Source organism: Sinocyclocheilus anshuiensis, unplaced genomic scaffold (assembly GCF_001515605.1).
Source record: "Sinocyclocheilus anshuiensis isolate Anshui unplaced genomic scaffold, SAMN03320099.WGS_v1.1 scaffold330, whole genome shotgun sequence".
Classification (NCBI taxonomy): Eukaryota; Metazoa; Chordata; class Actinopteri; order Cypriniformes; family Cyprinidae; genus Sinocyclocheilus; species Sinocyclocheilus anshuiensis.
This window is the reverse complement of record NW_015547689.1, coordinates 1,630,259-1,656,783: the sequence shown is the minus strand read 5'-3', so window position 1 is coordinate 1,656,783 and position 26,525 is coordinate 1,630,259. Positions and strand designations below refer to the sequence as shown.

The window sequence follows — 26,525 nt, the reverse complement described above, 5'->3', positions numbered from 1 at the left end:
TTGACTTACTTCTTCAGGAGGATCAGAAAGCTTTTCGACTACTTGTGTTTCCAGTTCAGCCATTTGTGATGAGGGCTGGGATGTCCAGGAGGATCAGCTTGCACAAGCTGGCATTAAAGAAGAATAGAGAAATAAATAGAAAGGTTAGTGATGTATCAAAAAAATTTTTTTTTTATAGAAAACCAAAATTAATGTTTGCATTTAGCCAAAGACCAAAACCAAAATTAAAGTTTCTGTAATAAAATAACCACAGAACTGAAATTGTCATGCTGTTTAGGATGTGTTCTCAGATGATAAATTAAAAGTAAAGTTTTTCAACAACAAACTGCCTCTCAATATTTTAGACAAGTACATTTTCCATATTGCTACTAGAATTTTTTTTTTTTTTTTTTTTGACATGTTATTTCCTCTTGAATTTTTTTTTTTTTTTTTTGTGCATATTTTCAGTTGCTGAAATTCTGGTGTATCACTAGAAAAAAAGATGAGGCCCAAAGAAAAGGCATCATACATTTCTATTCTATTTTTGATAGTGTTGCAAATGACATTACTGATATTTGAAAATAAAACAATACAAAAAATGTCAATGTTACAACATTTATTTTTTTTACTTGTTACAGTGTAATTACACATTTAAGTACTAAGTAATATTAATGTACATTTAATTAACATGTAATCCCTAGGGTGCCCACATACTTTTAGCGATATAAGTGTATTAGTATGTTAGAGCTATTTACAACACGAGTTATTAAAGTACGTACGACTAAAGACAATACAATACAGTTACAGTATCGTTTACGAACGACACAACGAACTCAAAATACTGTGTAATCTGGACAATTAATAAGCAAACGCGTCATGCTCATTCATTCATAAATGAGCCTTGATTGTGAAAAGACAATACTGTAGACCCGTAGGTGAACCCCCTGGCATTGATTCATCCAATCGTCACAACATAGTGTTTCAAACTCACATGGAACGGGTCGTATTGATCGACAAATCTTATCTTGCGGACGCCGAAAAGTGATGTGACGCTCGGCACCGAGGCTTCGAAACTTGTATTAAAAAAAAAGAAAAGAAAAGAAATATCTCTATCACTGTACCGGAGCTTGATTCATTTTGCCATAACCACGTGATCTGTGACGTCCGAAGCTTCGTTTTCGCACACAACCACGTGACTGCTTCAGGTTTCCAGTGACATTCTTTGATAAGAATAAATCATAAAACGAATAAAACTTAACATGTGTAGTTTTGTGCATGTACAGTTTGTATTACTCCCCACTTCACAAACACTTCAACTGACCATTCCACGATAATGGCTCCCGAGATGGTTTTGCCTGTAACTTTAAGTGTAGTAAGTTATTAAACTCTCAAATTTTCATAAACAAGCTCTAGAATCCTGGAAGATTGCTTTTAAACATAATTTCTCCCCGCACACGTGTATTATTTGGAATAATGAAAATATAGTGTCTGGTGGTGGTAAATAACTTTTTTTAATTGAATGGGAATCAAATTGATCCAGGATTGTTAAGTTCTTCGAACTTGTAACCAGCAATCACTTCAACTGAATTTCTAAAATCATGAATTATAACTGCAATGCGCTGTTACAGCAGTGAATTATCCTATATTACTTTATTTTATATATCATGCAGCCAGAGGCGGACAGTAACTAAGTACATTTACTTGAGTATTGTACTTATAAGTACACTTTTTGAGTATCGGTACTTTACTTGAGTATTATTTTTTCTGGGAACTTATGACTTTAACTTCACTACATTTGAAATACAAATATTGTACTTTTCACTCCACTACATTTCTATCAAGGTCCTCGAAGTAGAAAGTCGTTACTATGTATCAGCTTTGAAAGTCAGTGGGTGATTTTTTTCTTCTCTAAAACTTGACTTTCTTTTTTTCAGACAGTTTATCAGTAATCACTCTTGTAGGGCTACATGAAAGGATTTTCCAGCATTTTTTTAACACTGTTTTGAACACAACAATTCAATAATAAGTAGTTAATATTGTGGTATATATTAGACACAATATTGTCTGATTTTTGCAATCTTGATAACAACATTTTGAGCAATTATAGACCAATATCAAATCTTCCTTTTATAGGCAAGATTATTGAAAAGGTAGTTTTTAATCAGCTGAACAAATACTTAAACTCAAATGGATACCTGGACAATTTTCAATCTGGTTTCCGACCGCATCACAGCACAGAGACAGCTATATATATACACCTTGCTACGTGTACTGTGTTAGGCTAACCGAGACTTGTCATTTGCACTTATATATTGTTGCTCTTTTGTTAGTTTTGACAGCTTTTATTGTCCTCATTTGTAAGTCGCTTTGGATAAAAGCATCTGCTAAATGACGAAATAAATAAAGAAATAAAACTCATCTGTTTAGCTGTGCATTTATTGAATGTGCGATGTCCGAACTGATTGCACTGTATTTTATGTATGTATTATCATTTTCTATTTTTAACTGTCTTAAATTCATTTTAAATAAATTTTTAAATCATCTTCAAAGTTTTTAAATTCCTTGTTTTATTTATGTGATTATTATTATTTTTTTATGATTATTTTACTTTCATAAAATATTTATTTTACACAATTACCATTGTGTACGAAATGTGCTATATAAATAAACTTGCCTTGCCTAAATTGTGTACGTGAAAATATTACCTATAAAGCCACAGAAGAACTGTTGTGCATCTCCTAATAAAACACAATAGGTGTTGGACTTGAAGCAGCACTGCACAGACCATTCTGTGTGTGACATAAAAGTACCACAAGAGCAATTAGACAGCATTTTTAAATTTTTTTGTTTTAATGTCAAATATGTCTTGCTGCTTTGCTTTTTTGTTAAAGCAGTGTTGCTGTTGTAAAGTTATACAGCTACAGTTGTGTTGCTGGGTTTTAAAGCAGGTTTGATTTTTCTTTCTTTCTTATCACTCTGTATTTACAGGATTTCACTGTCCACTCTGTTCAAATGTGGTTGACTGACTACACATAGATCTGTGCACGCACTGTCAGAGCTGTGTGAGATCACTACCATCCTGCTTTTGTGAGGGTGTTAAATATTTATTGATTTATTTTTGTTTTGTTTTTTCCCCCATAGGTTTCATTCTAAAAGCTCTTTATTCCAAAGATACTACAAGCTAGTCAGTGTATTCAGTAGGTGTAATGTATTCTAAGTTGCTTCAGAAGTATTGCAAGTATTAGGCTACGTACAACAATAAAACAGTGCATTGACATAAAAAAAGGAAATTTACTTTAGCTACTTAAGTACTTATAAAAGCAAGTACTTCTGTACTTTTACTTAAGTAAAAATCTGTCTTTACAACTTTTACTTGTAATGGAGTAATATTTGACCAGCAGTATCTGTACTTTCACTCAAGTAATGGAGTTGAGTACTTTGTCCGCCTCTGCATGCAGCACAAACGTCCGTCTGTGTAAGAAACTATGTGCATATTTAAATGTCAAATCATCTCAGATGTATTAAGCAAGATACGAAGAACAGACCACAGAAATCTACCTTTGCAGTCAGACGTTGTTTTTGGTTTTATTGTTATTCCTGTTCTCATTTTTTCCTTGTTAAATCAGGTAAGAGCTGTACTTATAAATAGTTTAAGCATGTTAATCATCGTTTGGGCAGCGATGCAGGAAAGGGTCACAATATTTCCGGGTCCTTGACAATATAAATGATTTACCAGGGGCAAGTTCAAGCTCAAACCGGTGTGCACAATGGCCTTCTCAGCTGCCATAACTGCAACTCTTGCGTCATCAGAACAGGGTGTTCAACGCACCACCGTTTCCGTTTAAAGAATGTTTTGCACCGTTTTTGTCGGGGCTGAACGCAGCCCTGGTGAGCAGAAATCTTTAATTTGATAAGCACAAAAGCAAAAAATAAATAAATAAAATAAATTATATATATATATATATATATATATTTTTTTGTTTTGTTTGTTTTTTGTGTATTAATGCTTCATGCCATTCACTTCTGTTCAAGCTAAACGGCCTCTTGTTTTTGTCAGGTGACGTGGTGATACCTTTATGGGTGATACACAATTTTAAGCACAGCGCTCCCTCTACAGGACTGGCTTTGCCTTCGCAGAATCAAAAAGTACTCATTTTTTTCCCCCAGCAGCTTTTTTGATTACACATTTGATTCGTATAAGTCTACATTTCTGCAACATATAGCCTACGTACGTATATTCTCTTTGTTATAATGTACTATTTTTGGTACTAATTTTAATGTAGCCTATACTGTGCAATTTTTCTAGGCAGCATCAGTACTTTTTCTATAGGCCATTTTAATGAAAATCAAAGAATCATTTTATAATAATTCACTTTTTTAGAACTAATTTACAGCTAGGACACTGAAGGCGTTATCTTACACACAAACTATATAATTAAAGCATCTGCCCCAAAAAGACTAAACATCTTAAACAGTGTTTTTTTTAGCCCGTCGTAATTTTCCTTTTTTGCTGATAAACAGTGTTGGGGAAAGTTACCTTTAAAAGTAACGCATTACAATATTGCGTTACTCCATAAAAAGTAACTAGTTACGTTACGTAGTTACTTTTTATGGAAAGTAATGCGTTACGTTACTTTTGCGTTACTTTAAAATCTGGACAGGGCTTGCTTGTTTGTTTTTAAAATAAAAAAGTTATATTTTTGGCAAATATAAAAGCCTTTTCACACCAAAAGTGAAATGAATAAGCCTCAGGCTGAAGGGAAAGTAAATTTACGTCCGTACAGTAGAATGCAGAAGAAGACATTTCAACACACTTCAGCAATAAAAAAAGACACACAAATGTTTGTCTAGAGTAATTTTTGCTTATTAGTATGAACTGGATCATCGAAGGTCAGAAGCAAAGACATTGGTTAATAGAATGGGATTAAATACATAAAGGATATTTGTGTTGTTTAACATTTAATTATTGCAGGTTCGTGTCATATTCTGAGTTGCAATATTTTTATTAATTTTGAGGAATACTGAATGTGTGTTTTTTTTTTGTGTGAGTGAGATGAATTAATGCATATTCATATTTATTTTAGAACTACAGTAGCATCTTCTGATTTCTCTCAACATGGGGACAGGAGAGCTGTCAATCAATAATTGGAAAAAAAAGTAACTTGCGCTACTTATTTGAAAAAGTAACTCAGATATTCTCTTGTAAATTAAAAAGTAATGCGTTACTTTACTAGTTACTTTAAAAAAGTGATCTGATTACGTAACTCGCGTTACTTGTAATGCGTTACCCCCAAACTGCTGATAAAACTATTTTATATTGCATATCAGGTTATTTGCACTCATACACAGTAGTTGGCGATATGCACCTATGGCGTCTTGCCGATAACACCAGAAGAAAATAGGCCGCCGCCCATAAGACGCGTCAGAGCCGTGACGTTTGTTTGTGGAAATCGGGGAAATGTGGATTTCCTCCAGGTAATGTTTATCATCACGCAATGCTCTAGATTTGTCTTTACTTTGGGATTGAATTAGGATATATGTATATTGCGTCTCATATTTCTCTGCAGCAGATCTGAGGTAAGGCGAATTAATTTGATCCCATGATTCAGAGCAAAACACGGACACAGCCCGAATGATCAGCGGGAGATTTTGCTTGACAGATTTGTTTGCGATGAAAGCAAGCGTTGTCATCAAACAGTTGTGTATAAATAGGAATGCCTTGTACGTAATGTATTAGGTTTGAATGTGTAACTTATGCTTTATTCTAGCGATGTCGGATTCGTGAATGAATCATTCTTTTGAGTCGGATCTTTTTTGATGACTTGGTTAAAAACCCGATTCAAAACCAGTTGGGCTGCATTTATTTTAAAGCATTGTGAGAATGGTGCAAAATTTCATTCCAGTGTTCGTAATGGAAATGCGTTTACGATTTCGACACGCATTATGAAACTCAAAAGAACCTGTTCTGTCTGAAAAGAACGATTCGCGGAAATAATCCCATCACTGCTTCCCATCCCGCCCATTAAACTAACTTGATTGTCTGCATAAAATTATTTAGGCGTGAATGAATCAAAGAAATTATACATAATTAGTCTTTACGATCAAATGCGGAAAAACAAAAGGTTCTCTGAGATGCATAATCTGCTGTCAGCTGCCATGAATTGTTTGAATACCCCAGTCACATAAGTACATACAGGTACATCTAAAAAAATTTGAATATCATGAAAAAGGTCGATACTTTTTGTCGCTCATTTCAGAACGTGAAACCCATATATTATATAGATTCATTACAATACTTTTCAGAAGCCTGACATTTCTGTTTAAAATATCCTTTTTTTTTTATTGATCTTATGTAATATTCTAATTTTCTGAGACCCTGAATTTTGGGTTTTCATTATCTGTAAGCCATAATCATCAAAATTTCAAGAAATAAAGGCTTGAAATATTTCACTCTGTGTAATGAATCTATATAATATATGGGTTTCACTTTCTGAAATGAGTGACAAAAATATTGACCTTTTTCATGATATTCTAATTTTTTTAGATGTACCTGTATTTTAATAAGGGGCCTTGAGGGCACATGATTATGTTTTGTAACCATTAAAACGCTCCATTTATGTCAAACACTTCAGTCGAATCAATTAAATAAAATACAAATTTCAACCCGTTACCCATTCAAATAATGTTAACTTAAAAAAAAAAAGTATTTGAATTAATGCACATGATATCATAACAGTAAACAATCTGCTAAAATACAGTTTACATAATTGTTTATAGATTATGTAGATTTGAACTATCTTCAGTAGAGATTTTGATATTGTTTTGCATTTATGGTAATATTTAACCTCACTTTTTTTTTTTTTGTCTAAAATCTCAAAATAGTTTTATGCAGAAATTCAGGTGAAGCATGACAAACTACAGGCTATTGTGTATTAAAAACATAAGGGAGGAGTTCTTTGAAATCCCCCACCCCAACTTTCGTTTCATGTGGTTTTTAACTGTTTCCTGTTGCATGTCATTTGTCTTTTGGTCTTTGTCTTTCTCTGTTTGCAGTTGTTCTCAGTCCCTCGACGAGTGAGAGGAGTGCGGTGTGCACTATGAGTGGGGCGGCGCTGGGAATAGAGATTGTTGTGGTCTTTTTCCTGGCTCTCTTCCTCCTGCATCGCTATGGCGACTTCAGGAAGCAGCAGCGCATGGTTCTCTTTGGCACACTGCTGGCTTGGTATTTATGCTTTCTCATCGTCTTCATTCTTCCCCTGGATGTCAGCACGGTTAGTGTGGCTCCCACTCAATAGAAGTGTCCAGTGCAGTTAATTCCTGATGCAACTCGGCAACTTGTGCAATTGATTTTCAGACAATCTACAAGCAGTGTTTAATTGATCACGAAGCACATGCCCCGACCCCCTCAGTGAGCCCTGTCCTTTCAAACCAGACAACTCCAAATACCTCCATCTCAGCCAGTAAAAAGTAAGCCTATTAATTCACCTGCAGCCCATGTATTCAGTTAGTCCTGTTCTGATTGAGCACAAAACTGTTTGTGAACATATATTCTGTCCCTTTTTCCAAAGCACCCAACGTGTGTGCTATAAACCATGGAGCTACATTCCAGATGGCATCATGCCCGTGTTCTGGAGGGTTGTTTATTGGACATCACAATGTCTTACTTGGTGAGAAAGCTTTGTCCTTTACAAACTTGATAATGGCGTCTTAAATCTTCCTGGTAAATATTTGTCACTGTTACTACACAAATCTGTTGTAGGGCTGCAAGATTAATTGGGGGAAAAACCCTGAAATCGCTACATGGTTTATCAAAATGAGATGTCATAAAGATTACTATTTAATTTAATAAATGTATGCGCTGCTTGTTTCAGAATTAATTGTGGCACTGTGTTCATTTACACATGAGCAGCTCTTACACATGCTCTGAGTTTGGGTCACTTTTATTATGCATTGAGAAAGACAACATGCACCAACCATTTTCTCAAACTGTCAACAGTAAAGAAGCTTTAAGGGCTCCTGGATTTCCAGCAAAATAAAAGCTTGATGTTTTAACGTTTGACAGTCATGAAAATTAGTATTGTAATTTTACATTTGTATGGTAAAATAAAATGATTGTTATTTAAATTCATTTGAAATAACAATAGATTACTAGTGTAATATTTCACTGTAAAATAACAAAAATTATGATTAATAATAGTTTTATTATTTTTCTTATTTTTTTTTTATTTTACAGTGAAATATTACACTAGTAATATTTCTTATTTTGTTTATTTAGTAGTAATACTAATATTTAATAATAATGCCACGGACCCCCAAGTAAAGTGCCCCTTCCAAAATAAAATAATAATATTAAAGCTCATTGTCCTTTATAAAGATCTTTATTTAAACTGAGGATAATAGTAAGTTTGATTAATTTAATAATTAATTTACATTTGGCTGTTTTAAATGTTTATATTGCATTTATATTGTATTAAAGCCAACTTAAATTATTGACATATTTTCAAAATATTAGGAAAATATTACTTGTAATTTTAGAACATGTTCAGTTTATTTCAAATTTATATGTATAGCACTTTTCACAGTAAATATTCTTTTCTCACAAATTTTCTGTGAACCCTTGGTTTAAATAATGCATAAATAACTATGCTGTATTATACCTGTAAGAATAGTGGTTAATAACAGTGTTGATCTTCCAAGGCTCCTTCTGCCATTCATGCAGTCGTATGCTCGTTCTGGAGGATTCTCCATTACTGGAAAGATCAAGACGGCTCTCATTGAGAATGCCATCTATTATGGCACATACCTTTTCATCTTCGGCTCTCTTCTCATCTATGTGGCCGTGCATCCTCAGTGGCACCTCTCCTGGTCTGTAAACCAATCCAGAACATTCTTCCATTGTTGGCTTTCCATACTGACTTTTTTTCTGTATCACTTCACCAGGTATGAGCTGCAAACCATCGGCATCACTGCGGCCAACACTTGGGGTCTGTTTCTTCTAGTGTTGCTGTTGGGCTACGGCCTGGTCGAGATCCCTCGCTCGTACTGGGAGGCATCGTGCCAGGGTCACCTCCTCATCAAGACTTACTTCAAAGCGGCCAAGCTCATGACAGAGAAGGCAGATTCAGAGGAGAACCTAGAAGATGTCATGGAGGTGAAAGCCATGTGTGTTTATACACTGTAAACAAACATCCGTTCACACTATATGAGTCCAGATGAGCTGGTTTTTGAAAGGCAATGCCAGATCTGAGCCCGTTCAGCCAACATTGTGTCTTAGATGTTTGTATTTTTATCACAGGAAGTGAGAAAAATCAATGAATCAATCAAATATAATCATCCATTGAGGAAGAACGTGGACACCATTCTCCGAAAGGTGAGAGGACAACATGATAGCAGTCTTCTGGTGCATTTTTATGTATATATATATGATTTGAAGTAATCATGCCCCTCTTTTTAGTAGAAATCTGCTTATTGTTTTTAGTGTCCAGTTGAATATCAGGAGAAAATGGGCAGGAACATGGACGACTATGAGGATTTTGATGATAAACATAACACACATCCCACTGAAAGAAGCCTTTCAAAACTACACAAGCAGGTACTGCTTAAGTTTTTTTCTGTGTTTTCTGAATTTTGCTCTGGAATAATACTAACAGCTGGTTTCTTAGGTAATCTACGCAGTCCAGCGGCACAATCGCACGCACGTTCAGTGGCAGATATTGCTGGAACAGGCTTTCCATCTTGAGGACGTTGCCAAGAATGAAACCAGCACCTCTCGGCAGTTCGTTCACAGCTTTGCCCCTCCAGAACCTGTCGGCTGGTTCAGACGCTACATTTATACGCCCACAGTAGGTAGGTGCTCTAATAGATGTGGATATGCTATATTTGAAACAAATGTCAGTGTTGATCCTGCCTTTACTGTCTTTTGCTTCCTTCATCAGAGTGGTACTGGGAGTGCTTGCTGAAGCAGTGGTTTTACCGTATACTGTCTGTGCTTCTGTCACTCTTTTCGGTGGCTGTGGTTTGGTCCGAGTGCACTTTCTTCAGTACTCATCCCGTTCTGTCACTCTTTGCTGTGTTTATCCAGCTTGCTGAGAGAGATTACAACTACCTGTACATTGAGGTGAGTCTGTCTGAGTTTAGGGATCTAATCTAGGAAAATCTGTGATTTAAAATATACATGTAAATTATTTGTGGTTCCAGGTCTTTATTGAATCAAATAAGATCCTCAGTTATGATTGTTTTAGAACTTTATACAAACATTATGGGAAAATATTTAAAGTGGCAGCTGACAAAAAGTAAGGATTTAACTTTTTTTTAAAAGGAGACTCTTATGCTCAACAAGGCTGCATTTATTTGATCAAAAATACAGTAAAAAAAAGTTTAAAACTTAAAAAAAATATATATATTATTGTAAAATATTATTACAATTTAAAATAAGTTTTTTTTTTCTATTTTTCTATATTTTATAATTTGTAATTTATTCCTGTGACAGCAAAGCTAAATTATCAGCAGCCATTACTCCAGTCTTCAGTGTAACATGATCCTTCAGAAATCATTATAATTTGGTACTCAAGAAACATTTCTTATTATTATCAGTGTTGAAAACAGTTTTTGTGGAAACTGTGATTTTTCTTTCAGGATTCTTTTTTTGAAATAGAAATATTTTGTAATTATAAAAATATTATTTTCCTTTGAAAAATTTTTAATTCTATTTTTTTTTACATTTATGTATATATATATTTTTGTACACTAAATGTAAACCATTTGAAAATACAATTTGTACTTAAGTTGTATATGGTCATTTTGCTGTTACTCTATCTGTGCACTGGAAACTTCTGTCACAAAGACAGTTTCCTTGTATGTGTAAGCATACTTGGCAATAAAGTTCATTCTGATTCTGATTAAGTCATTTATTTTATTCACTTTGTGTCATTAAGGTTACCGATCCTGCCATAGACTAAAACTAAGCGCCTCCTGACAGTTTGACCTGATTTTGCCTGTTGGCATCAGCTGAAACGCCTTAATATTGTCTTTTTGTCCTATAGATGGCGTGCTTCATTACCATTTTTTTTCTTTGCACCTGCATCTACTCCACTGTGTTTCGCATTCGAGTCTTCAACTACTACTACCTGGCCTCACATCACCAAACCGACGCTTACAGCCTGCAGTTCAGTGGCATGTATGTTTCACAGATAGCAGGATTCAGTGTATTAAACTGAATTGTATTTTCAGTGAACTCTACCCTTAGTTTTTCCTCTGATAAACCACAAAAGCCTATGTGTTGTTTACTAGGCTTTTTTGCCGCTTGACTCCCCCACTTTGTCTAAACTTCCTGGGACTGATTCACATGGATTCTGCCATATCCCACCAAGCAAAGGAGCAGACGGCATACACCTCTGTGAGTCTTTTGGCATTATTTAAAATGTACAGAATTATTTTAATATGCGAGACTCTTATAGTACCGCTGAGCATATGTTTAGAGCAGCAAGGCTTCAATGGTCCAGAGTCCCATTTGGAAATGTCTAATTACTATTAAACATTAAAGGAACCTTCTGTAATGTTGTAGATCATGGGTTCCATGCGGGTCCTGTCCTTCATTGCCAATGGCTTCTACATCTATTACCCCATGCTGATCGTCATTCTCTGCATTGCTACATACTTCAGGTTAGTCTAAAATTTTCTATAAATCATCAGACAGAAGTTTCATGATGGTAGTATGTGTCAAATTTCATGTTGTAGTTTCTGACTGATTTTAAATAATTTCTGTCCAGTCTTGGCACACGCTGCCTGAACCTCCTGGGTTTCCAGCAGTTCATGGGAGATGAGATGACCTCTGACCTCATAGATGAAGGCAGAGAACTTCTGCGCAGAGGTGATTTGTTTATATTTGTAGATTAAAATATGATAACTAGAATATAAAAGTTATATAATTAAATGTACTCACAGGCCCAATTTATACTTGTCTACAAGACTCGTTTTAAAAACAGTTAAGCAAAAACCTTTTTGAGACCATGACAAAAAATTAATGTCAAGCAAATCTTTTTCGTTTGAATGGTAGTATAAAAATAAGGTAAAGCCATCTCCTGTGGTTGCTATGGTTAGATGTGATACAGAAATAAATAGTGATTCAGACAGAAATCACTTTTGCTCATTGCTACAGCTGTACTTTCTGCAGTGGTGAAAACCTCAGTGCGTCAGAGGCGTAGTTACCGCTGACACAAACATAAACATTTAACACAGTCCCATCCGGTATTAAACGAGGACATGTACTTAACTCATTTTGTTGTTGTTGTTTTTTTTCTTGCATAGAAAGAAGAAAACGCCAAAGAATAGAAGATGGGGAGAGCAGACGAAAAGTTGAGTTCTAAATAGTACAGAGTAATATATACATAATTACTCTAATAATACATATTACACACATATATGATTATATGTATATGACAGGAATGGAGAGAGCGTTATGCACAACGAGATGAGATTGCTGGCAGAAACCGGACTTCCATGTCTGAGATGAAGGAAACCAACTACGGCGAAACCCTAAATTCAAACACAAACCGGCGTATGTTTAATGCCCAATAAGACATGTGTCCTGTAGTATTCCTATAGAGTATTTGTTAAGTGAATTTTGTAAAGAAGCAGTCAATTGAATATTAATCCATTCATTTTTATACACAGAGGTCAAGTACACCCCTAGCAGCAGCCAGACAGGGCGAGACAGCATTGAGTTGTTGCAAGATGCTGAGCCGTTGGACTTTAATGCTGAAACACTCACTGATGACCCTTTGCAATCTGAACCTGGCAGGTTAGATTGAGTTTTATTGAGTGCTGCAGTAATGAAATATTTTTGTAGGCCAACACAAAAGTTAGCATCACCCTGGTTCCCTCGACAAATTATTGCAGAAAATCAGCTCTGTGACCAACAAAAGTTGTCTAATCTTATTAGGTACTATAGATTTTATGTCATATAATACAATGATTAAATTACAGGCATTATTACAGGCATTTAAAAAAAAAAAAAAAAAACTGACTTCAGGATGATGAAACCGCAAGAGCAAAAATGCTAACTCGTTTCTGGGTTTTGGCCAACAAAAATACATCTTCCCTGCGTCACTCTATTGTCATGAGTTTTGTTTTTATTTTTTAAGTTTTCCTGCACCTACTGCATGCACTCACTCCTTTGTTTCCTTTCCCCACAGACATGCCGGTGGAAGGTACTTCTCTATGTCTTCTTCTCGAAGCCGAATCTTTGATGATGTTTGATGTTTCTCACTTTGGTCAAAAACACTGTCATGAGAAAATAAGCTGAATTTTACCTCTAAAAACACTCATCTCTACAGGTGTGGTCTGTTCCTCTCATTTTAAACATCTTCGACTTCCTGTATCCTGTAATGCAATGTAGTCATCTGCATGCGTCCTGATAAACACACAGACATATAGATTAATGCACACACTTGTTTTGAAGTGCCAGGCAGTCAGACTGCTACATGAGACAAATGGGAAATGTCTGTTCTGCTCAGTTTCAAGAAATGAGAGCAGTCAGAGTACTCAGTCATGAGAAGTACTACAGACGGGGAAGATTTAGCTCAACACACTGTTTCTCATCATTTACTACTGATAGGTATCAGGTAACGTATCTAAGTGTTTACATCAGTCAAGTAAATATGAACGGACGTCAATGTGGCCAATTTGTGTTGTTATTGTGAATAGAGATTTTATAGGTCTAGATATAGGCTGTCTTACAGAATACTGTGCAGTTTTTTTTGTCCATGTGATTGTTCCGGTATAAAGCTGGAGAGATTGCACAGGATTGAGGGTTCAGAAATCTACAGTTAAAATAACTCCTATTTAACCTTTCAAAGTGTTATGGCTTTCCCGTAGTTCATGTGAGTGGTAAAAATTAAGTTTTATGTGTTCTTTTGTTTTTTCTTAATGTCATATATATGCATAATTTATACTATATTGTTATAATATTACTGTAATATTATAATATGAAAAGTGAAATTCATCTGAACATTCCATCCATGAAACTGTTCTTTTAACTTTTTTAATTAATGAAGGAAATACTAACTTTAAGTCTAATATTTATTTTCACAAACATTTAATTTGGTACGTAAAGCTGTATTATTTATCTTTTGGACACATTCTATGCTTGTTTCACATGGCTGTTACGCTTCAGTTGAATAACTGACCTTGCAAATCATCTCTATAATGAAGTTATATTTGTTACATTATTTTAGCTGTATTCTTGTGGATGAATGTCCGATAGGCCATTTTTGATTTGCACTGGCATGTATGTCACTTTTTCAGAACAGGCAAAACTGTTGAAATAGCTTTAAGGACACATTCTGTTGTGTCAAGTTAAATGGATTATAAGTAGACCTACTTATGTGCTGGTTTTCCAGACTTATAAGCACCCCTTTATCACAAGCGCAGTTTTCTTATAGAAAACGGTCATTAAACGAATGTCTTGAAGGAATCTGGTTAACATAACAAGCTTATAAAACAGGACTAGTGAATGCATGGCAAGATGTGAGTGAATCACTGTTTTTAATACATAAAATTCTCATTGTACACAGTCATCAAGCATATCCGATGTAAGTTTTTGCATGGTGTTCTATTGAATATGCTGAGGATTGAGTAATGTATTTTTCACTACAAACAGTATGTCTATTTCTCTCCACAAATGCTAAGCATCATGGTTTCATCTTGAATTAATGTATTTTCATAGAAAATTTTGCCTTTCAAGTTTAAATAGGAAGGGCCTTGTTTTTTTGTTCATACCTTTTGCTTTGCTGATAGTTATTCATATTTACTGTGTTTTTAAGGAGATATGAATTTACTTGCCAATGAGGTGTAATCTTTTTGATATGGTCAGTCCTCAATTAGTATATTGATAAAGGCCAACTGGAATCTAATGCTGGAATCTGTTGATTTGTATATTTGGTGTAAGTGGATTGTGGCACATTCCAAATAGACTTAATATGTAATCTTGCAATTATTAATAAATGATTGATGAAAACATATTTGCTTCTGTTTGCTAATATTTTGTATTAAAAGTTTATATCGATGTTTTCATTCCATATCAGGATCTTTCTGTAATAAAATCTTGTTTCCACACAGTCTCCAAACGTGAAGGTACTTACACAAACAACTTACACAAACAAGACTCTTGAACAATTGAGATAACTGCAGTATTCATGTTGTCACAGTTGTTTTTTTTATATTCAAAATTCGGTTTCGCATTGTTTTTGTACCGTTTGACTGTTAAACCAGTAAACCTGAACAACAACAGCGGAAGGTCAACATCGCGTTCTAATCGCTTCATCAAATACCTGAAGCGAGAATGACCAATCAAATACAAGAACTCGTCTCTATGGAAACACTGCACGCTAAAACAGGAAAGGCCAAACAACGCTAAGGAAATCCGGGTGGTTTTAACACATCAGTCACCGTTTCGTTTATGGCAAGCCGTTTTAGCTTAAAATATTCTAAGCGTTACTCGTCGTAATTGCATTTTTACTAGTAACAATTATGATTATAGAGCTCTCTAATAGAGAATGAGGAGTTACGTCACAATCTTTTCACTCCGCATTACATATTATGCTTTATTAGTAAGATGTGTGTACAGAATGTGGTCTTTAAATATCACTGTCTCGGTGCATTAAGCGCGTTCTTTAAATGAGAGGAAAATGCTTAACGTGTAAATAAACGCATTGCGTTCACATTTGGATCTTATATGCATATCTGCACATAGTATATGCTTTACAATTTGATTAGCGTGAAAACAGTATCGCCCGCTGGACGCTCGCTGCTGCTTCAGTCATCATATGGTACATTATCCAAATAAAAGTGTGTTTTCAACAAGCTGACAGAAGTCGATCCATTTTTATCTGCACATAGTATATGCTTTACAATTTTGTCTTTATCACTGTCTTGGTACATTAAGCAACTTTAAGCATTTTAGAAAGTCCCCTGTTCAAGTTCTGCTAATTCAGCCTAGAGAGAGTGAGAGTCGTGCACGCCCTCTAATTCAATTAGAGAGCTCTATAATCATAATTGTTACTAGTAATAATTCAATTGTAGAGCTCTCTAATTGTAATACTTACTAGTAACATGTCAATTGTAGAGCTCTGTAATTAAAAATTAATGGAAGTCAATGGAAACATATGACTAGTAAAAATTCATTTATAGAGCTCTCTAATTTAAATTGTTACTAGTAAGAACTGAATTAGAGAGCTCTGTAATTGGAATTCTTACTAGTAATAATTGAATTGTAGAGCTCTCTAATTGAATTGTTACTAGTAAAAATGCAATTACGACGAGTAACACTGGGATTATTATAAACTAAAACGGCTTGCCATATTCGTTTCACTTCTCCACGTGAGTATGCAGCGAATAGATTATTAAAGATAAATAAAGCCTTTATATTATGGTGTCATGTGCTGTTTGCTGAATTACAGTAGTTTAAGAGCATGTTATTTCCTTAGTCCACGATTAGAATTCCTCAGTCACAGCTCATAGCTAATAACTGTGTATTAAGGTTGAATTACTGTGATATTATTATAATTACAATGCATGCAATTTTATGGGCTCATAGTCAGAGACTACATGGAATAATTTTAGTTTTAAACATTAATTTGTCACACCGCATCTTATAAGGAATGGCAACCAATTACAGGACCTAAGATATACACTTTCATTTTTTTTTTATACAAATTCCACGAACACATTATGCATCAACCACATAACAGAGGGGTTCGTAGCCATTCCAAAAGGAAGGGTGATTCCATACAGTAGAAGAACCATTTTTGTTTCCCTAAAGAACCTTTCAGTTTTTAAAAGAGCCATTTTTAGTGTGCAATGGAAAGAAACTTTTGTGCAATGGAAAAGTTCCATGGATGTTAAACGTTCTTCATGGAACCACGGATGCCAATAAAGAACCTTTATTTTTAAGAGTGTAGCCAACTAAACATATAAACGCCTAAAAATCACTCTTGTCACCTTCAGATCAGATAGGCAGGGCCGTCGCTAGTGGGGTGAAAGATGGTGACGATTATAGGGGCCCACGGCGATCACAACCGACTGGCTGAGGCCAGCCTAAAAAAGACGCTCAGGACAATTGACGGGCCACTGCTGCGCGTCGTGGCGAAAGCTTATCATTTGCACGTGTTTTTAAGCCTTGCCAGTTTAAACATTCAAAAGAGTTTAAAGCATTCAAACACAAGACGCGGAAAAGCTCAACTGAGTTCACACGCGCCGTGTTCGGTGCACACGCAGAGAGCCGCGTCTCACACTCACAGCAACACCGAACCGAGCTCTCCTTCGCGAAGTTCGCGTCCTCCTGCACCTGAACGAACAAATACAATTTGCAGTTTAAACAAACAGAAAAAGATGTGAGCCCAATTCAGCATCCGCGGTGTTCTGGTGTTTAGGGCGCACGCAGAGAGACACGTTTCAAAGCGCTTAAACACCGAATTTGCCTCTTCTTGCTCTTGTACCGATAAATGCATACAAAATTATGTCAAAATACCCGTCTTGGAAAGTATGTTCGAAAAAACCATGCCTAATTTACTAGCTGCTGTCGGTGTCCTTAATATGTGAATCCAAGAAAATAAAAGAACGAAAATCACTCACTGCTCTTGACTGAATTACTTTGTAGTTTTAACAAGAATTAATCCACAGTCAAACCAAACATTATTCAGACACCAGATATATATTTTTATATTTTTTTTACTAGTGGGTGCAGGACACTAGGCCTATAGTTCATTTATGTGAGTATAGCAAAATAAAGTAAACTGTGACATATTATACCCAAAAATTCTTCATACAGTGGTCTACCAGTGAAATTTATTAAAAAATAAATAAATAAATAAAGCAGCTGGCGAATTCAGACCCCACTGAGCGTCTGAGGCGGCATTATTTGGCATGAGGGTCCGCAGGAATCAAGGGACTGGGCAGGTACAGTATGCATAATGCGTGTTTCTTCATATAGACTGAAGTGCAGATATTTGACTGCAGTCTGATTTTCTCAGGACTTTTAGGATCATGGATGATGACAATAGTCGCACACTGGACATGAAAGAGTTCCTGAAAGGCCTGAGTGACTACGGTGTGCTCATCGAGAAAGAAGAGGCCATGAACCTTTTTCAGCGCTTTGACAAGGACGGCAGTGGATTGATTTTGATGAGTTTCTTATCACTCTGAGGGTAAACACACAATGGTGATGTATTCTTTTTTTAGACCAGTTTAGGCCAGTTGTGCTCGTGTTATTATTTTCATTCATGTGACTGCAGCCACCCATGTCTAATGCCAGAAAGGAGGTGGTGCTACAGGCATTCAAAAAGCTGGATAAGACCGGAGATGGTGTGATTACAATTGAGGATCTAAGAGGAGTATACAATGTCAAAAATCACCCTAAATACCGAAACGGTGAGTGGACCGAAGACCAAGAATTCCACAAATTCCTGGATAGTTTTGACTCTCCGGATGACAAGGATGGGAAGGTATGAAGATGCTGAATACCTCTCATTGAAAACACAGTATCAAGCATAATAGTGTATTAATAGTACACAGACTGTCTTTAGAATAAGTTCTTTGGTTTTAAGCATTCACAATCACACAAAGTTCCCCAAATGGCGTCATTACAAGTCATTTTCTGAAGTATTCTCTTTGATCATGCTGTCTTCACACATCAGGTCACAAAAGGAGTTTTTGAACTACTACTCCGGCGTGAGCGCATCCATTGACACAGATATCTACTTTATTGTAATGATGAAAAATGCATGGAAGCTTGACTAAACTTCTAAAACATCTATTTTTGGGTAAAGACGCTCAACTTTCAGCAAAAGTATGTCTTGACCCTGTTAATCATTTCATAATATATTTTATTTCATTATAAACTTTCATATATATATATTAAAGTTGATAAAAAGTATATACACACATTTTGAGCACACGTGTTCACAAATGGCACAAATGGCACAGTTTCGACAGGGTCAAGTCTAAAATAAGGTGGCATGTTTACCTTTGGTGTCTGACGAAGTGCCTGACGAAGACCTGATGGTCAAAACGTTGCCGCAATAAATTATTTTTATGGAGCAGTTACATCAGTGTGCGGACAATACGGTTGTATTTTTGCTATAGTTTGACTTTTTTTTTTGTCCTGCACCTGAGCCCTGTGTGGGTTTGTGGGATGTTTGCAACTTTCTTACACTTTACCTTTGGTGTCTAACAGCTATTAACGTTGAGGTTTTGGGAATCTACCTCACATGATCAAAAAAATCAACCAATTACTTATTGCACACAGTGTTTCTGCACTAGCAGCTGCACTAATGAATGTATTGTTTTATTCCAGAATCCACCACACCATCTAACAAACGCAGGTGGTGTGGTATTGTTGCCCGAGTCTTTTGATTGTGTGCATCCTCTTTATTTGGCTATTGAAAGCTGTCTTTGCACCTGCTCGGATCCCTGTGAGAAACACTCAAAAACTCAAATACAAATTATGTTTGTTATTAATTCACTCCGAAAATGTTCTCTCTCTTTCCGGGTTGGGTTTATCCTTCTGCTATGTGGTTTTGGTGATGAGGGTCTCTGAAAAGGCTACCAGTTTGTTTTATAACAGTTTTCTCTTTTCCATTTACAGGTGACAAAAGATGAATTTTGGATCTATTACAGTTGAGTCAGCACTTCTATTGATAATGATGTATATTTTATTTTAATGATGAAAACTACATGGAAGTTATGAGGAGTTGTGCTTTTAAACAAATTGCACTTGTGAAATCAAAGCATGTTAGTCTTAATAAACCTGACACTACTGAAATGAGTTTTAAGGATATTAACAATGAATCTGCAAAATCAAATAATAGGAGTACGGTAGAAGCCTAAATTATGTGTAAAATGTGTGAGCTTTATCAGTGGTAACTGATTTTTAGGGTAAAATCACTGCATCATATTTGTGCTGAAAACAGTGTCGTATTTGGTGATACATGAAAGTCTTGTCATTCAGATTTATTTATGCATGCTATGGCAGATGCTATTTTACAAAATGTGACTCATTTAATAAATGTTTTATAATGGTTATAAAAATTAAAAGTCTCTTCAGATGATTCACATGATGTTCACAAGGTTATGCTTGTTTTTTTATACATTACTTTATTACACATCTGTTTAATATAGATAACTATATATATATGCTACAGCTGAATTGTATTACAAAATTAGCATTACAAGCAGTTGTTTTTTTAATATACACAGAAAATATTTCTTCTGATCATTATAAATAAATCCTATAATCATTGAAAAAGTGCCACTTGAACTGTGTGTATTAGGTTTGAAAGTTGTGCGTGAGGTTAACAGAACCTCTGTTAACCTCTCAGCTTTACTCAGGTATATTTACAGATGAAAATATACATGGATAAATGTCTTGCAGAGGATACTGAGGCTAGCAGCAGTTACATGAGGTCTGAGAGTATATGTGTGATTACTTCAGAAATGTGGATTTTTTCTGTTTCTTATAACTCTTAATGCCTGTGTTTCTGAAACATTTAGAAGGAAATTGGCTACCAAAATGGAGACCACAGCTGTGCACGATGCTTGGTTGAAAATAAACCTGTGGATGACTGCTATGATATGTACAAACTTGGTAAGCATCAGAGCTACAAACTGGACATGATTAGCGACGTGTAAAAGTGCCTCATATATATGTAACAGGCTTATTGGGTTATTAAATGCATCATATAATCTCAGTTAACCTTTTATCATATACAAACCAAGGGTCTGTAAAATCATGAGTGAACTGGAATTGACTTAAGACAGTCTCTTCATTGTGTTTTGAAAAGGCTGGACATAGTGACATAGGCTTCATCTTTACATTCTCGTCGAGGGGCCGTTGTGCTCTGAGAGCTGCCATTTTCTCTTTCTTTCAACAAATCTGGTTCGTCTAACAGTCTAATTTTAAGGTGAGACTGATCTCTTGGAAGCCATTCATCTGCTTTCATGTCCATTTCACTCACTGATGTGCTTGAGGAACTGGCTTGACTGTAGCGGTGCTCATCCAGGCCATCTTGAGGCTCAGGAGCAGATGGCTTTTCATCGACGTAATCCACACGGTGTATGAAGACATCGCTGAATATCTCAGGACTGAAAGTGAAAGGAAGACCCTGAAAACATAAAAACAGCCTGTATGAGGACGCGGAGTCTCCCATGTTTAATCTTGCACAACCTCAATGAAGCAACAACACACATGATAAATTGAATTACCCTGTGCATTTGTGCAAGAGTTGCCTTCGGGTGTGGGATGTTTGGTGTAATGTAGTCTTTTATGCTGGGTGAGAAAACACATAGTACATGTTTAAAAAAATAATAAAATAGCTTCTTGTGTTTTTTTTTTTAAATAAGGTAAAACACTCACTGTGTTCTCCATCGCAAGGTCCCCAAACCAATGATGAGCACCAGAACGACAAAGAAGGTGATGATGTAACCGACCTTTGGAAGATCAAAATTCTTTTCTGTGGTAGTAATTGTAGAACCTGCCATCATTTCCAGCATCACAATTAATCAGACATGATTAATAAAGGTTAAAATGTTTTTCCACATTGTTTTAATCCTAAAGCTATTTGATTCATCAACAACCCAGTAATGAGCAAAAAAAGTCCCAACAAGGAGTGTTTATCATACTTAACATAGTATAACAGTAGTATCTTCTCATATAACAGACATCTGATCTCCAGTCAGATCCACTCACTTTTTATAGTGAAACTGGCATTTGAACTCCACTCACTCCAGTTGCCATCAAAAAACTCGACAGGTTTTGCTCTAACACATGTGTAGTAAACACCATCTCCACCAAGTCTGTCCCTGCTGATACTGAAGTTCCTATATTTTATAGTGGGACTAATGGGCTGTAGAGAAAGAAAACATAGGTTTCATTTGTTAAATGTTTCATCTGTTAAATTCACATGTTTATTTGTTAAATGAACTCAAAATTATTTTTTTAGGAAAGATCAAGTCTAACAAACAAATTGTGAGAAACACCTTGTCAAGTTTGTCCCCCCAGATTTCCAATTCGAATTTAGGATTGATAACATATTCATGACTGTGTTCAAACCATATGAAAACTTCTTCTGTGTCTTCCATGTAAGTGGCAAGCTTAATTACAGGAGCTGGGATTTTGACTGCAAAGCCAAAGACACATTAGAAAGACTGACAGACAGGGAACAGACATAGATAGATAGATAGATAGACTTGCCAATTTTTGACAGGTCGATATTTTCAAAAACCTCGTCTCCTATTCGTAGCACGTATTTTGCTGAAACGATCAAATTCTTAAAGGTAATGTCTCGTGGTCCGGAAGTAGAATTTGTACACACTTTTTTTAAACCTTCCATTTTGCTAAACAGGAAAACAAACTGTTATTTCCAGTTTAGTCAACATCAGGGGTTTGAGCAAACATTTGTTTCACATTATATTCAAACACTCTAGTGACAGAAACGGTTTGTATTCATTTACAGACAGACTAAATACCAGAGTCTCGTGAATATGACCTCCTCAGTGGATTCGTCGCTGAGCGAGCAGGTGAGGTTACTTTGGTTGAGGGTCAAAGTGGATGTGCAGGTCACATCTTTATCAGACCCATCTAAAAGGAACCAAGAGTAAAAAAAACAAACCGACAATTTTTTCTAGTCACCATTAAGTCTCCACCTTATGTTAGTGTGCTTCAATGAAAACTAGCCTAAATGGTTTTACATGAATTTACCCCCAAAGACATCTCTCTATGATCATAATCATGTCACTAGATATACAGTCTAGCTGCATTTACAGTCATTATGCAGGAGTGCTCGCCAGCGATTTGAGTAAAGACTAAACTTATAATAACCACTCTCATTGAAAACATATATATAAAAAAATTAAAATAATAATAATCTATGGATTCTCATTTTATTATGTACAGTCTAAAATCTCAAATTACTCACCATCATCTCCACTCTCAGACAGAACCAAAGGACAGAAAACAACTAAGAGCATCCATAAAACACCCGCCATCTCTGATCCAGCAGTACAGGCATAGATCACTCACACACTACTGACAAGTGACAGCTCACAGTGGTACTTTCAGAGGACAGAAGAAGAGAGAGAGAGAGAGAGCGGTAGAGAGATAGACAGTGAGATAAAGAGAGCGCGTCTCATTTCTTATTTGTGTTTCCTTTTCTTGCTTCCTTTCCACGTATCTTAACTCCACCCCCCTTTTTATGGAATCAGATTTGTGCCTTTAATTTTGAACGTAACTTCTCAAGAAACTAATGAAAATTTAAACTGAAAATGAATAAAATGTCTGGGGGAAAAATCGCAGGCAAAATCCTTGACTTCGTATTTGAATACACTGCATGCTTTGCTAACTGTTTTTCTCTTCTTTCTTTCGCCATATTGAATTTTCAAATGCACTGTCAGAATGTTCATTTATGCATCTGAAGTTTTCGTTTACTCTCCCTGGGCTTTCGTTTGCCATTCTGGCACAAATCCCTTGTGGGGGCGGGGCTAGCAGCGGTGGGTTCTCATTGGCTGGCGAGTTTTTGATTGACAGCTTCTTAGCCTGGACGTGAAGACGTCAGTGTTGTGTTGGTTACTAGTCAGAATCTGTAAGCGGCTTCCTATCTCATTTTAGTGACATAAAGATCTGAGTTTTTTTTTTTAAATCTGTATTTAACTTAGCTATAGTGCTACTCAGTCTACATAAGATTTCAGGAGCAGCATTTGTCTGCGTGAGAGATCAAACGCGAGAGAAAATTAAAGCCTAGGGAGGTTTAATTGTACAGGCCTAATGGTAGGCTTTAGACTTTCAAGGGTATTACATTTACACAAATAATATTTTTGTTGATAATTGTTTTTATCTTGAGGATAATTTTATTTAGTTGAACATTATTTTCTAATATTTAAAATAGGAAATACATATTTTAACAATTACCAACACGGTTTTAATTGTGACTTTTACAAAAATACGACTTTATTCAGTTATACTGACATTATTATCACTACAGCATATGCACAAGTGAAAGTGAAAGTCTTAGATCAGTTATGTTGTGACAGGAAAGACCAGAACCCACAAAACACTTACTGCACAGTGTAGGCTACATGTAATGCACAGTATGCTCATCATAATATACATAAATTGCTCAATATAAAAATGCACAAGTATATAATATACAGAATATGTCTATCCTTTGAGTAGTTCCTGTTACAGTATCAGTAGTGACTGGGTACATTATGTGGTAGCTACTGGAGTGCAATATTACAACAAAAAAAAAGACCAATAGTCCACCAAAAAAGTTTCTTTTATCGTATGACTTAAATATTTTTAAGAAAAAATCCATCTCTGTGAGTCCATAATGCAAGTGCATTGTAACCCGTGCACTTATGATAGTTGGTCGTAAGCAATGGTTAGTAGTTAAAAAATTACATACATGTTTCAAGTAACTTCGACAGTAAAACTGTCAACTTGAGCAGGACCCGGACTTTCACTTTGGACAAGTGGTGACCCAACACAGTACCAAAACTGTTTAGCATACAAAAGTAAAAAAATAAATAAATAAAATGCCCATACAATCACATATGAAATTTACATGACAGGCTAAGCAAAATTAGACATTTTTAACATGACTATATGAAAATTGGCAATTTGGAAAAAGCATACACAGCAAGGGCATATTAGCCAAATAACCAAGTGAGGATAAATTTGTGACAAAATACTGTAGTTTGATTCGATGTGGTCTTTGACATCAGCAACAAAAGGCATAGGAAGGGTTTTGGTGTCCTATGTATGTTTATATAATTCATTCTTGCTTCTATCTGCAACCGGATTTGAACAAACCCGCGACACATTTTTGGATTGCCACCCACTAGTTGAGGACCACCACTCTTTACTATACGTAACAGCTGTTATAGCAGTTACATCAAGTTTTGCATCTTAAAGGAGAACAGTCAGCACTTTATTTAGGTAAAATCATGAGAGACCAAAGCAGACAGAGGTTGTGGGTTTGACTGAAACAAAACTGTTTGCAAACATTTTGGTTGTTGGAATGAAACTGATGCCTGAAAAAGGGAGACATGCTTACTTCCTCTTGTTAAATAAAGAGAAATAAAGAGTGTAACAACAACAAAACACTGTAATATTTGTTTATACTAGAACATATCAGAGATTGAAATAGATTCAGTTTAATGCATGGAAATGTTTTTATAGTAATAATAATAATTATTATTAATTATTATTGTTAATATTTAGACAATATTTCCAGTAACATTACCAAAAATGTTTGTCATGTTTTTTTCTCTTTTAGATTTTCAGGCATTGCTTACAGACTATTCGCAAGAAGTGCAGGTAAAGATGAAATGAAAAAGTCCTCTATCAGCATATACCTTCAATCTAAAAAACAAAAACAAGTGGTAACCTATTACAACCCACTTCCTGTTGCCTCTAGCAAATGGGTTTACGTAAAAATTAGGCCAGCACATCGTCAATCTAAGCTGCTCTCTTCTCCTGTAAACAAAGTGTTCAAGTCACAGACAAAACTGGATTAATGTCTACAACAGAATGACACAGAAGGTTGATATTAAAAGTCGTTTAAATGAATTCTGCCATAAACTACTGCAGATTGTACTTTTAAAAATATCATGCACATTTAAAGGCTCCTGAAACTTGCATGAACTAATGACTGATTTCAATTAGAAATCTTGCAGATACACAACAATCATTTCCTAGTGTTGTCTATATTAGTGTGATTGTGTTGTGGAGGACTGTGGTTACCCAGCTGTAAATCTAAATATTTGCTGTACCTACAGAGGACAGTGGCCTTTGGTTATGATTCATGAAGTCTCAAATGCAAAAGAAAAAAAGATTTGATTCAAAGAATTTCCAAAAATTAAAGTTTCAACCTTCCAAAAATCACAGTGCTACATGAGATCTTCACGGGATGACTCTACAAGTGTTTCTGATCATTGTTGATACACATTGTTGATTCGGATTTTGACCCATCGAGTAACCACATAAATGGATGTGGTGTGGCAACACTGATAACCCTAAAAGAAATCAACATTATGTGTTGAAACTGGCAGAAAACATGTGCTTTCTCTGGTAATCAATGTGGTAATTCAGATCTTCTCCTCCTAATGTGGACAAAGGTAATTTGTGACCAGTTTATTTAAATGCGAATGCTGAAGCATTTCATTTGAAGGCTACAAATTTTTGGTCAAATCCACCTAAAAGCATCTAATCTTTAAAAATGTAAATAATAATAATAATAATAAAACCTGTATAAAAATGTAAACAGTAAAACAATTATTGAACATAAACCTTTATGAAACAGCAAAAAATAAAAAAGTAACAATTATAACATGAAAAAAATTTACATTTATATATCAATAATTTGATACTACATATGTGCATGTGTGTAATGTTCTTAGTTGATTTATATTATATTGTACAACTAGTTTGTTGCCTATTGGCAAAAATAATAGTAAAAATTGCAACAATTGTAAATAAAAAAAGTCAAACTATT

General features: G+C 35.3%; 2 protein-coding genes and 1 pseudogene across 4 annotated transcripts; 2 read left to right on the top strand and 1 right to left on the bottom strand.

The window, feature by feature from the left end:
- The first annotated feature begins 5,396 nt into the window (after window positions 1-5,396).
- Window positions 5,397-13,891, top strand: LOC107703539 (LMBR1 domain-containing protein 2-B-like). Of its 2 annotated transcripts, XM_016506207.1 has the most exons (18): window positions 5,397-5,454; window positions 7,033-7,250; window positions 7,334-7,446; window positions 7,548-7,646; window positions 8,677-8,844; window positions 8,920-9,130; window positions 9,275-9,349; window positions 9,458-9,571; window positions 9,642-9,825; window positions 9,915-10,096; window positions 11,022-11,155; window positions 11,269-11,374; window positions 11,543-11,640; window positions 11,748-11,848; window positions 12,286-12,332; window positions 12,421-12,535; window positions 12,652-12,778; window positions 13,173-13,891. In XM_016506207.1, the coding sequence occupies exons 2-18, from the start codon at window positions 7,077-7,079 to the stop codon at window positions 13,234-13,236; spliced, it is 2,112 nt and encodes a 703-aa protein (XP_016361693.1). In that variant the 5' UTR covers window positions 5,397-5,454; window positions 7,033-7,076; the 3' UTR covers window positions 13,237-13,891. The 2 variants fall into 2 exon arrangements, with proteins under 2 accessions (XP_016361693.1, XP_016361692.1); XM_016506206.1 differs by lacking the exon at window positions 5,397-5,454 and adding an exon at window positions 5,473-5,556 and having other exon boundaries at window positions 8,677-9,130.
- Window positions 13,892-17,494: 3,603 nt separating this feature from the next.
- LOC107703439 (calcyphosin-like protein) lies at window positions 17,495-18,774 on the top strand (annotated as a pseudogene).
- Window positions 18,775-20,152: 1,378 nt separating this feature from the next.
- il7r (interleukin 7 receptor) lies at window positions 20,153-23,091 on the bottom strand. 2 transcript variants are annotated; one of them, XM_016506203.1, is made up of 8 exons: window positions 22,950-23,091; window positions 22,501-22,612; window positions 22,226-22,368; window positions 22,012-22,151; window positions 21,722-21,878; window positions 21,389-21,506; window positions 21,238-21,301; window positions 20,153-21,137 (listed from the first exon to the last, which is right to left on the bottom strand). In XM_016506203.1, exons 1-8 carry the CDS (start codon window positions 23,017-23,019, stop codon window positions 20,799-20,801), a joined length of 1,143 nt encoding a protein of 380 aa, XP_016361689.1. In that variant the 5' UTR covers window positions 23,020-23,091; the 3' UTR covers window positions 20,153-20,798. The 2 variants fall into 2 exon arrangements, with proteins under 2 accessions (XP_016361689.1, XP_016361690.1); XM_016506204.1 differs by having other exon boundaries at window positions 21,389-21,485.
- Between the last annotated feature and the right edge of the window lie 3,434 nt (window positions 23,092-26,525).